The 13,017-nt window shown below is 35.1% G+C and overlaps 1 protein-coding gene across 1 annotated transcript; it reads right to left on the bottom strand.

Moving 5' to 3' along the window:
• Positions 1-8,423: 8,423 nt before the first annotated feature.
• Positions 8,424-9,747, bottom strand: LOC108769019 (zinc finger protein 286A). The gene is given in 3 exon segments (XM_083287379.1): positions 8,424-8,630; positions 8,632-9,387; positions 9,598-9,747. Coding segments are annotated over 3 exon segments (1,017 nt in total). The 3' UTR covers positions 8,424-8,519.
• Positions 9,748-13,017: the final 3,270 nt, after the last annotated feature.

Here is a 13,017-nt window from a genome sequence, read left to right as displayed (position 1 = left end):
AAACACATACAATGTAGTTTGTTTTGCTGTCAAAGTTATTCTCGCAAAATCGAAAAGCAAAGCGTTTATCTAACAATAAGCGACAACGGGTTCGCATAGACGAGCACTCATGGTAACGTGGCCTCATAAAGACGCTATGCATCGGCAATCGCTGGATGAGTGGTTTCTTCCGGTCGCCCACCAGCGTTCCATAGCGTGTGTATATTAGCCGGTGGTGTTGCGGCCGTCAGTTTAGACGATGATTTAGTGGAGGCATTGATTGGGTCGATCAGAGGCCATATCATCTCATTTAAAGCCTTCCATCATCGGTGCCACTATTTATAGAGCGACCTATCGCGCGTTCGTCCGCCTCGGCGACGATGATCGAATCAATTTTCGTCCGCGTTCCTTTCGCGAGATATCCCGTACGCGCGCATGTGTCTACATCCGTGTAAATGCCGGTCGCAACAACGATTGGAAGATTGCACGGAAGTCTTCGTAGCGAGACCTCCGTCCTTTCAATATCGCCTACGCCATTCATACGCCCGAGTCCCCGTCATTAATCGACGCAGACAGTCCGAAACAAACACGTTGTTTGGTGATGCAGAATCATACACGCGTGTTTCGAGTTAGAATTAATTTTAGACGAAATAATGAGAGAGGTCAAAAACTGTCTGGTCGCTCATTTATAGAGCAAGATGCGACAGGACGTGTATAGTACTTTTATAACAAGCGTGTCAGCATCGCTAATAAAAATAACAATTCAATGCGAAAAACGGCAAATTACATTTTTTCCCTATTCCTTTTACAATTTGGAGAGCGGTACCGCAACACGAGCATGCGAAAAGAGTGCGTTAGATATTTTAAAATAAATCAAATGAAAAGTATAAAATTTATAAAAATATATGTAATAATAGTTCTTCTGTGGATAAAGATCCATTCCCCGTGTCTGCCTCATTCCTCTTTATAAAAGAAGACCATGTATCCTGAAACGTCAGAATTCACAAAAACGGGAGCTGTTGCGGGAATGACGCGTATTCTGTGTCCGCGATTTCCGAGTTACGTAAAATTCATACGAAGAAGAGACCAGCGGCAGATGATATGATTTGTTGTGCGAGAAACGCAGTGTAAAAGACCGCTACGCATGTAATTACGAAAAACATAAATTCTTACCGTACGCTTCGTATCATAATTAAAACGAATGTTTGAAATGTAACACTGCGGTATCATTGAATTATCCATCCTCTGCCGTATCCAAGGGCTCTTATGCTAATTTAATTCTTCTCTGAAAACCAGATTCGGGAAACATACGTGAAAAGCATGCTTGTTAATAATACGCACGATGAAGCAATTATGTATTCCATATGACGGAAAGAACATTTTTATATGTTTAGGAGCGGTAAGCTCTCATCTTTTTATACGAAAAATGCGTAAACAAGCGATAAGAAAAAATTAAATTATCAGGATGGCAAACATATCGCTGTAATAAATTATATCTTCTTTGTGTGTGTGTGTGGATAAAATAATTATATTAACAATATAATTATAATGAGTTTGGCTATTGGGAATTAGCGCTGTACTATGTGCGCAATAAATTTCAATATTATTAAATTGTATATAATTGATTAATTGAACGAACTTACCGTGAAGTTCGATTTCAATTATGTGGTCTCGTCCGGATGGATATAATTATTAAATTGTATATGAATCTTTCATATTTAATTACTAATTTGTATACATGTTTCGGCTAACTTTTTAGTCATTTTTAGTACATACAGATGAATCCATGTAATTAGGTAAGCGATGAGATGCATAAGACGTATAAGGCTACGTCTTTTGCGTTTTCACTTTAAGAAATGATGATTGACCACCTCACATGGAAACATTGCGGATACTAAAATAACGAAAAACATGTGGATACCATAGCTTTATACGTCTTATGCATCTCATTGCTTACTTAATTACAGAGATTCATCTGTATGTACTAAAGATGGCTAAAAAGTTAGCCGAAACATGTATACAAATTAGTAATTAAATATGAAAGATATAATTTAATAATATTGAAATTTATCCCGCACATAGTACAGCGCTAATTCCCAATAGCCAAACTTGTTATAATTATATTTTTTATATAAGGGAATTAAAATTATCATTCGTTTGAATTATATTAACGTATATAAAATTCATATTAGCAATATATATGAAATATTATTATATTATTGTAAGAATAAATAAAAAATAAATCATCACAAAGAAATTAATAGTTATGATTATAACATAAATATATATAAATGTACTTAAATATACGAAACTAAATGCTCAAACAGAAAATGTTAATCGGCCCTGAGATCGAATAACTCTTTCCACATCAATTAATTAGTATATTTTGCGAGAGATCGATGGCGAAGCCTCACGGAATCGGCGGTGAAGAGAAAAAGTTCAAACGACTGAAACGACTGGTGCGGAGCGATGTGGTTGGGCGTAGAGGAAGAAAGGATATCGCAGAGAGAGAGAACACGAGCAATTTAATTAGTATAATAACAAAGCAGTCAAGAGGCTATCGGTATCGGGGACGCAATATTTTTCCATCGAACGGTCATACGCACGAGAGAGGGAGGAGGTATACAAATTGCCTCTTTCCTTCCATCCCTAGCCATCTTTCTCTTTCTCTTTAACGGTATCTCTTGCCAGCTTCGATGTTTTTGAATTAGCACGGCAATGATTTTTCACAGCGAGACAAAGCGTTCCTCGGCCGTCGGTCCACGCTTTAATCAATATACGCGTCTCTGGTGCGCACACCGCGAAAGCTTCCCCTATTGTGCCCCCTTGGCTTTGGGTCTCGATAAAAATTAATATTAGGACCCGTGTTTCTTCGCACAGAAAATATGCCGCGCACCCTTCATGTAATAGGAAGCATTGTTCCTATATTGGCTTTCACGTATCAGCCTCGGATCAACCGGCCTGTAATATCATCACCCATTGACGATCGCTGAGCAATTATTCGAATCAGTTCTTTGATGTCGACTTGCAATTAATTCATTTTTCACGTGCCTAATAGTCGCATAATATATATACGCATGTTTTAATGTAAGTTGCGAAATATGTCTTCATATAAACGCATCGCAAATTACAGAAGCGTTATTTCGTTGTAATTTCATTTATCAATTAATTGAATGTAAGTAAATAAAATTGTAGAAAGTAAGTTGATTAAAAAGCGATAGTCAACGATCAATCAGAAGAGAACCCATTATCTATGAACATTATCACGGTTATATTTGATAGACAAAAATAATTCTCCTGAAAAGATGAGAGATTATCGCGAGGACGTTCATTCGATGAAGCAGACATCTCCTCACCGATACGCCGCTTATTTTCGTCGCCTGTGAAAAGCACAATCGCGATTTCGATTAATCTCCGAACCGGTTGTAAGGACCGACGCGAGATTGTCTTCTCTTGTAAGGGAAAGTCGGTAGGGACTCGATATTCCGGCCTCGTCGCTCAGGTTTCCCGGCGCGGAATTATTTCCGAGGGGTAGCGGCGAGAATTAAGGCTTCTTGCGGCATAAAAAATCTGTGTAATCAATTATCGAACCTTTTACCCCATATTTCACGGCCAATGAGTCGCCACCCCGCCAGCGTCTTTAAGCAGGCGAGAGACTTACCGACCCTCTCCCTCGGTACTTTTTAGCTGCGATCCTTGGTCCTTCCTCCACGCGGTCGCACCCTTATCTTTCTCCTGCTTCTCCGTTTTAACTCTTCGGCAAGGAGAGAATAGCCGAGTCTTTGTTTGAGATATCAAATATTTATTTTCTTAAATAACGCAAGAAGACCGGTAGGGAGGATCACCAGCATTTTTTGTCTTCATAAATTATCAGCGATTATTGGCCACGTTTGCTTAAGCAAGGCGATTTCTTTTTTTTTCTTAATCTCTCTTTCCCTCTTTCTTTTTCTCTCTGTTTTCTCTCTCTCTCTCTACAAGAAATTTCGTACCCTCTTCATAACGCTTTGCGGTTAAGTCAGCCGAAATCGATGTAACTATCCAAATGTGAGACAAATAGGTATGTTAAAGTATGAATATACGTTGGAAATTTTCTATTAAATAAATGATAAAATCAAGCAGTTTGCACAAAAATATAGTAGAAGGAATTTCATTCGATAGTCATAATAGATACACGTATTATACATATCCTGGTTAAAACAAAGTATACTAGATACTTGTGGAAAAAAGGAGAAACGTTTCATGCAGAACAATGTAATTTGAGTTCGCTAAAAACGCAAAGAATTAATTTTACGGGCAAGTACACCATTTTTTAATTATCATACGGCAACACTCGTGGGAAATTACTGTACGAATAAAATGTGAATATTTTTGAAGCCATTTGGAGAAATTTCCAAATCCATCGGTTAACATCTCGCCCGCTAATTATTCACGAAGCAGTCGCACGTTACTTGGTCGCTCGAGAAAGCCTCATCGAAGTGCAAAAGGGTAGACGTAAAGGGTGACGGCGAGAATGAGGAAGGATACGCCCTTTGACATGGCATTGATGTAATATTAATATAAACGTGCGAAACTCAAAGAGCATACGTCTTCGTAACGAGTTCTTGTTCACGCGCACACAAATATGCGTCACGACAGTAAAATAAACAACAAAGAAATTTGAGCAGAAAGATAGTAGAGTGGCAATAAAATATCAATTTATTTTCTTATTAAATTAATATTAAAGAATAGAACTAATCTGTATTATAATTTCCTTGAAAAAGGGATATTAATCATTTTATTCACAATAAAATAGTTGTTATAGTGTTCTAGATTAAGATTTAAGAGCGAAACTGTACTTTTATCAGAATAGTTAATCAAAATTGACTCACCGTCAAAATCGTAAGGATACCGTCCTTCCTGCTTCATTCGCGTCGGTTTTAATCTCCCAGATATTTTGATGGCTTTCCGTTCGGTGATGCAAAGTAAGCAGGAAAGCAAACGTTATGACCCCAACTGAGGAGAGAGCAGCAGCCGTGGCGCGCGTGTACAACACGTGTGCGCACACGCGTGCGGTCTGGGAAAATGAGCGTCGAAGTGCCAGACGAAAACCATGAAAAAACTCAACGTCGCGTATATAGAACGTCCTGCATTTCGCCGTGAGCGGATTTTCCAACCTGGGAGAGGTTGAAGGAGGATAGAGAGAGAGAGAGAGAGAGAGGGATCGGCGAGAGACGACAACGTAGACGATGTCGACGACGACAACGACAGCGAGAACGATAGAGGGACTAAAAGGCACTTCTAATGGCATTGTGCGCGTTTAAACAAACACGTGGAATGCTTAGCTGTTTTTAAAATTGCGGTGAAGTCTCTGCCCTAGCTAACGCGCTTTTATTCACTTCTTGTCGCTCTTCTTGTTTTTCGGTTACATGAAAAAACGGTTTTGTTGAAATATCTAAAAATTTAGCTGGATACAGATCTAAAAATAATTTTGTCACAATTATATATATATAGGACGCTCAAGCTGGTTACTAAAGTGCCGAAACTTTTTGCAGCATTATTGAACTTCTTACATAATTATTCTGATAATTCAATAAAATTATTTTTAGATCTATCTGCCTAAATTTTTAGATATGGCAAATCGTTCTTTCCATGTAGATATGAAATATTAATGTGTTATTAATATCAAATCATGTGATACATTATAATCGACTAATCAATTGCAACAATTATGACTTCAAAATGATACATGATAAAATTTGATATATTAATATTAATACATAAAAACAAAGAGTTCAGAATTTAAATCTTATAATAAATTAAAAAAATGTTTTATATTAAAAGACCAATAAATAACAGAAAAATAAAAATTTCCACTTTATTTAAAATTTTGCCGATTGAAAGGCTATCGATAAACGTACAAAAGTGTATTCTGTCTTGTTTCTTGTGTCGACTTCTGTACACAAAGCACCAGCCATACAGTCTTTTCATTAATGCCTGAATGAATAAATGCCACTGTGCCCCTCCCCTGAATTCTTAATGCAGCAAGCTCGCTGAAAGTACTCCCGGACCTTCAAAATATCTTTAAGAAGTTTAAAGTCTTCCCTCGATAGCATGTAAATATTGCATGTAAAGCGCGACATCAAAGAGATTCTTCTACGGTATAATGCTTTAAATTTCGGCACAAGGAGAGATTAAACAACAACGTGAGGAGCTAAACAATCTTAAAATGTCTATCAAGAAAATATATTCGTCTTTTACGTTGAAGGATTAATATTTCATTAAGTGGATTCTATCGATTAAAAATATTTATTGCAATTTTAAGGAAAGAAAAATGCATACGTATATCAGGAAAATTACACTTTACCGTCATTTATATATTTTATACTTTAAATCATTCAACGTTAAAACTAGATAAAGATAAAAATCAAAGAAAAAAGCATAATACGTTTGCTATAAATAAAATTATTTAAAAATTTGCCTATATGCTATGTCCATAATAATTACAAATTTTGTAATATCTTCAAAAGATCGAGCAATTCCACACATAGTTTTCTAGAGTATACACAGTCACTCGTCACGCATAATCACTCTGAGTACCTGCAGGATAACGTTCAAGTATATTGCAGCAGAGAGAAGGTTAACGGAGGACGACGAAGAGAGGACATCGTTCATCCAGCAAGAACTGGGTTCGACGCTCGCCAAAGAGACCGCAGAATCTGTACTAGCCTCTCTACCAGGACGTTCCTGAAAACTTTGTTACATTTTTGGTCGAGTCCGCATATGCGATACGACGAGTAAGTGGATCAAAGGGACACAGGAGAATTCCGGGATGACAGAAGGAAGGAAAGAGAAAGAAAAAGAGACACGTTGAAAATTGGCGAACTCTCCTATTGCTCTATCTTTGAGTACTTCGTTGTGCTTTCTTTCAATGTCGTAACGAAAAAACCTTTCGAAAGTTCTTCAGGATGCCAGGAACAAAGGGAATACGGAACGAGTGTGGCTAGCAATATAAAGAGTGAAAAGTAGATCGAAATTGGTAGAGGAAAATTTAAGTTAGATATAGATATATAATTAATTGTTTGATGTGTTTGAATAAATAAAAATAGAAAAATAATTGTATTTAAAAAAATTGTGTAGTAATTATAGATAAAAGATTCATAATATTATCTGAAAGTATTCTAGTAAATTTTTTTCTGTCTGAAGTAAAAACGCTACATATTTAAAGAAAATGAGTTTCATATTAGTATAAAGAAACATATGTTACATCTGAAGAATTTCAGTTTCTTATATTACTGAAATCTAAATTTTGAGCATCGCCAGGTGCTAAAATTTTTCTTTGTCGCCGCGAGAAATTTCTAAAAGATTCTGAAAAAAAATTAGTATTTCGTGGAGGACAGCTACAGTTTGTGGTAACAGAGCATCAAAGTTATGCACTGTGCATGGAAATGACGTGTATGTGTGCTTCTTACGGAAAAATGAATTGTATGCTATGTAAGAGAAAGAAGAAAGTAGAAAATGAGAGAGAAAGATGAATTGAGAGGAGAGAGAGGGAGAGAGGGGGAGAGGGAGAGGGAGAGAGGGATGCCCCTAACGTGAGTCGCTCGCGCTAAAACCACGTTTAAAACAAAGGGTGCCGGCGGCGAATTAAGAACGATATTTTAACGCTCGACTTAATTGCATTAAATTGCAAGTGAGAAAGAGAGTTAACAGCGAAGAGAGCTATGAAAAAAATGTATGAACGTGCAAAGCCAAAAGGGATGAGAAGAGTGGCGAGAGAGTCTAAAGAAAGTGACCCTTCTAATCCTCGTGATTGGATATACGCGATTACACGTGAGACACATCGTATTCCGCATATTTCCTAATACTCCATATTCTGAATATGTGAGAAAGAAAGGAATAGGCTTTTTGAATTGTCAATTAAATTAAGATGAACTATTTCAAAAAAGATAACTTTTTTCCGATATAAATTCGAATATATTTCTGTATATTTGAAAAATATCTAATATTCATAATTATAACATGGAGAAAGGTTGACGTGTAAATAAGATCATTCAACGTTTATCAAATAGTAAGTTATATAATATAATTAAGTAATTATATAATTATTCTAGATAATGATCTCAAGAAATAGATATCACGATAACACAATATAAATAACAAATTAAATCAGCATCAAAAAATACTCATATATATATGTATATATATATATGAATATTACTTATACATATATGCATATTACTTTATATATTAACCGAATAATTTTGAAAGTATATCCATTTAATTTCACGTATAGTTTTTCATGATAAATTGAAAAAATTGTAAATACCTAAATCTATAAATTGTATAATAACGAATTATTATATAATAAATTTACGATAATTATATGAAAGCTCGTGTTACAAACAAGTGTTTAACAAGACTAAGTCTTTTTGTAAAATACGTCGTACTTTATTCAGTAACATTTGCCTTGAAGAGTCTTGCGTTTATTACTAGAAAGTATAAGAAACCGAAATCAGATCAGACATGTGTGTATATGTCTAACAGATATTGGAAAGTAAATTCTAAATTTTGTGAGTTACATCATTGGTTTTGCAAACTAAACTCTCACCCAAAGTTAAATCATAAGCTTCATAAACTTTATTCTTTGCAGAAACCAAATTCTCAGTTTTGCAGATTCTCAGGAGAAACTGAATTCTCAGACTTGTAAACAAGTATATTCGAAGCGTTCGATACCTCGCGATGATTTTTTTGATGATTTCCTAGAGTGATAATATTTTTGAAATACCTGCCGCATTTCACACAGTAAAAATTATACTTATCATGACTCTTGCGGTGCTTGTTGAGCAGATCTTTACGCGTGAACGTCTTATTGCAGATCGAACAGCAGAACTTGTCGGGGTTCACGTGGAGAACATTGTGCCTCGCCAGATTGTCCAGCCTCGTATACTTCCTGGTACAAATGTCACAGGTGAACTTAGTCCTGTCGGAGTGACATCTCTGATGATACCTCAAGTATCTCTCCTCAGCGAATATTTTTTTGCAGGCGCAGCAGGCTATTTGATTACTTTCGTTCTTTTTCGCTTCCATATGATTTGTCAATTCTTCATACGTCACAAATTCCTGTTTGCAAAAAGTGCAGACAAATTTCTTTTGTTTGTTCCTTTGTATATTCTTCACAAAGTTTGGATCGGTCATGATCTTATACAAGAAGGAATCTTTCAATTTGTCCTCTGGCTCGGCGGAGGTATCTGTCGTGATGTCGTCAATATGATTGGAAGGATTATCCTTTGTTGATAGATTCATAACTTCCACGTTATTGTTATTAATCAACGATGGTAACATGTTGGTGGATGAAGAGAAGGTCATTCCATTGTTCGGACTAGTAAACGTCGTAATTGGAATAAGAATCTTCGAAGGTAACGCGTATGCCTGTTAAATAAAATTTGTCTTAATACTAGAAAAATAAAGGACATAAATGCTAAAATCACATGCCAATTTTTATAGTCACATACATATGAAATTTCTTAAGTAATCTAATCGTGCAGTTGTATTTTTCTCAGAATTATTAATTTCGATAATTAAGTAAAAATTAATTTTACAATGTATAATAGAATAGAAAATGTCATAATAATTATCTACCTGACATGAATCTTGAACATTTATTGCACCTATAGAATCATAATCTTTTTCAATATCCGCGTCACTCTCCTCTGAAGAACTTCTTGATGCAGATGCAATCTTAATACTGCTTTGGAGCATTCTATGTCTTGGAACTGTTTTAATTCTCATATTTATACTGAAAGAATGGTAAATAATTATAATTTTATATTGATATTATTAATTTTACAATAAATTAGAGAATATACCTAATAGACTTCAAATTATATTAAATTTAAAAATACTATATGTAACTCTCTTTAATAATATATATTAATCTAACATTATATTTTAACAAAAAATAACTCTTTAAATTGACAGTATCTCTAATAAATTTAAATAATCTTATAAAATTTCTAATAGAAAATAAAAGAATCCGCTAGACTTATGTTAAAAATGCAATAAGAGCATACTATATTTTTGTAATATAAACTTGTACTTACATTTAGAATAAGCGAAGATAGAATGACAAAAAGTTTCTCGTTATTATAATTAAAAATGTTATTTAACACTTTAAACACATTCCACTGATTCGCGTAATCTTTGCAGCACGATACATTCTATATGAAATACCTATCGCGACTGACAAGACTTATCGCGACCAACTTCGAATTGGCTGTCGCTCCATTGACCTCGGTACGACTTTGATGAGCGACACGACAACAAAAGCCCTAGCGGAGTCGCGGGAATTAGAATCCGAGTTTGCAAACATAGGTATAGTCTCGTATTCGCGGAAATGGATTATTACGGAGGCTACGTTTTTCAGCATTATAAATTCTTCCGTATAGACATACTTAAGCATACAATGTTTACAGAATCTATAGATATATAACTTCTGTAATATTAATAATGTTTTAACAACAATATATAATAGAAATCTTGCATAATATAAAACTATAAACATATTTGTTGCAATAACAAATTAATTTATTTTTTAAATAATCTTTCATCATAATTATTAAAACACATCTACATTTTTTATAACACTTTGCAATCCAAATATATACAGATAAAGTATGATTAAATAATTATCCTGTACAAAATAATAAAAGTAATATTAAAATTTATGATGTGTTATTTAATATAGTTAAATCAAGAGTATCAACATAGGTTTCGTATTGATTCTCCATTTATCTGAGTTGACCATCTCAATTATATGAAAAAATGGAATATTTTCCCTCTCAGATATATTTTTATAACCTATTAATGTTCTACAGACAAAGAATAGTGCTGTTACGCCGAATAAAGTAAATTGACACGATGCTAAAAAAGATATCGCGACATCGAAATAAAAGAGAGCATGGATATAAAAAAAAATGCGAAGGGGTCAAGCATATAATTGGCAAAAAAAAATATTCTCGTTGTTTAGTACAATATCCCTGTAGCGATCCTTGCACAGTACCGGTCGTTAATACGACATAAGGAGGAGCCAGGGTTAAGCGAGGGTGAAGCGAGGATTTTTAATTGTAGTTCGCCCAATATAACCCCGCCCGACCCGTCGGTATTGTCATACCGGGACGGCGCTTTTCTTTATTTCCCCAGTGGCTGGATGAGGTTATACATTTTTTTTAAACTACGGCAATGCCTCCGTCTTCTTATTAGCAAAGCTAATTGGAAATACAAATGGTTATTCACGGTAAGAAGGAGAAGGTTGTGCCGAAGAGTGACTGCGTGGTCGTAGCCGGGGATTTGAAGATAGAAAAAGAGAGAGTAGGCAAAGGAGGAGGCGGTGGTACACTTCTGCGTATTAAGGTTGTATTTGCTCCGGATAATTAGGACTTTTTCCCGGCCAATTCGGATGAATAATTGATTTTGCTGTTCCCCGCTGTCCGGACGCGCCTGTCGCTCTTGGACCTTTTCGAATGACAATCACCCAGAGAAAAATACGGATCTTCGCGATGAAATATTCAATACCTCGACGCAATATTATGCGTTGAGAAGAAAAAACGTAGGGTGATAAAACGTTTCCAAATACTGTAAGGTATGCAATAACGACAGGTTGGGCATTTTAGTTCTGTAGATCAAGTTATTCTAATAAAAAATATACTATTTTAATAAAAATGTCAAGCAAAGTTTATATTTTAATAGACTCTTATATTATAAGAATTAGCTAAGGAAAAAAGAACTTGTGAAAAATAATAATTCCCTAATATTATTTTTCCATTAAAAAACCTATTTTTTTAAAATCTATGAATAAATGGCTTAATAAAATATCTTGCGTAGGAAATTATTTGTCTATTATAAGAATTAGCTAAGGAAAAAAGAACTTGTGAAAAATAATAATTCCCTAATATTATTTTTAAAAAACCTATTTTTTAAAAATCTATGAATAAATGGCTTGATAAAATATCTTGCGTAGGAAGTTATTTGTCGTAAAAAACGCGGATTGAATTTAATAAGCATTAAATTTTTTTCTCCGCAAAAAATATCCTTGTGACTTTTGACGGATCGTAATAAGAAGAGGATGATCGACGTTCTATGAGCGACGAAATCCAACAACGAGTATTTTCTACCCCTCTTAGATTTAACGGAAAGTTTCCCGCAATTTTGTTGGAAACGTGAAAGCAACGTCGAACGTCTCGCGAGACATTTTGACATCCAGTACATCACGTCCATTTCCTTCATCTAGTTATATTACGTATACAATATCTGTGTATCGAAGCTGGTTGATCCTGGCAAGTTCCCTTCCTCGACGCCGGGCTATACATCATACTACCTTCTTTATTAAACTCATATTTTTCAAAAAGTCTCACCTTCGCTATCTGGCACGCCTCCTCTCGCTCGCAACTCGGAAATCAGCCCTGGGAGAACGAAAAATTCATTTGGCACTCAAGGATAAGATGGATATGAAAATTTTTACGTTAAAGGTGATTTACGCTCGTGGATATCATTATTACCTTTTTATTATCATAAATAATGTATCCTTTATAAATAGATAAATGTCTTGATTTGATAAAAATTGTATACATTTATGTATTGATGTAATAAATACTAATTAATCAAAATTTAGATTGTAAAACTTATAAAGTCTAAACGTTCCATCCGATCCTTGCATCGACTAGTGTTGACAAATTCTTGACAAAATAAATTTTTTGTGGTGGAGCGAAAAGAACATATATATTTTTTTTTCTTGTTGTATATATATATATAGAGAGAGAGAGAGATCGGCGAAAGAATGGCGGAGATCCTTTTAACGAGTCACGCTTCAGAGGATATATCGTACGACAAGTTCGTTGTCTCTTCGTAGTGCCAGAAAGTTAGGCCACTTTCCTTCGATGCGCAGAGGAGAGATTGGCCGTTTGGCGGGCATAAAGAAGAAAGCCACCCCCTTCAGTTCGCCTTCCAGCACACCCTTCACCACCTTAACATCGTCCGCCCCTCACAGCCCAAAACCGCGGACGG

Source organism: Trachymyrmex cornetzi, unplaced genomic scaffold (assembly GCF_001594075.2).
Source record: "Trachymyrmex cornetzi isolate Tcor2-1 unplaced genomic scaffold, Tcor1.1 scaffold122, whole genome shotgun sequence".
Taxonomy (NCBI): Eukaryota; Metazoa; Arthropoda; class Insecta; order Hymenoptera; family Formicidae; genus Trachymyrmex; species Trachymyrmex cornetzi.
The sequence above is the reverse complement of the archived record's forward strand: the minus strand, read 5'-3'. Positions and strand labels throughout refer to the sequence as shown.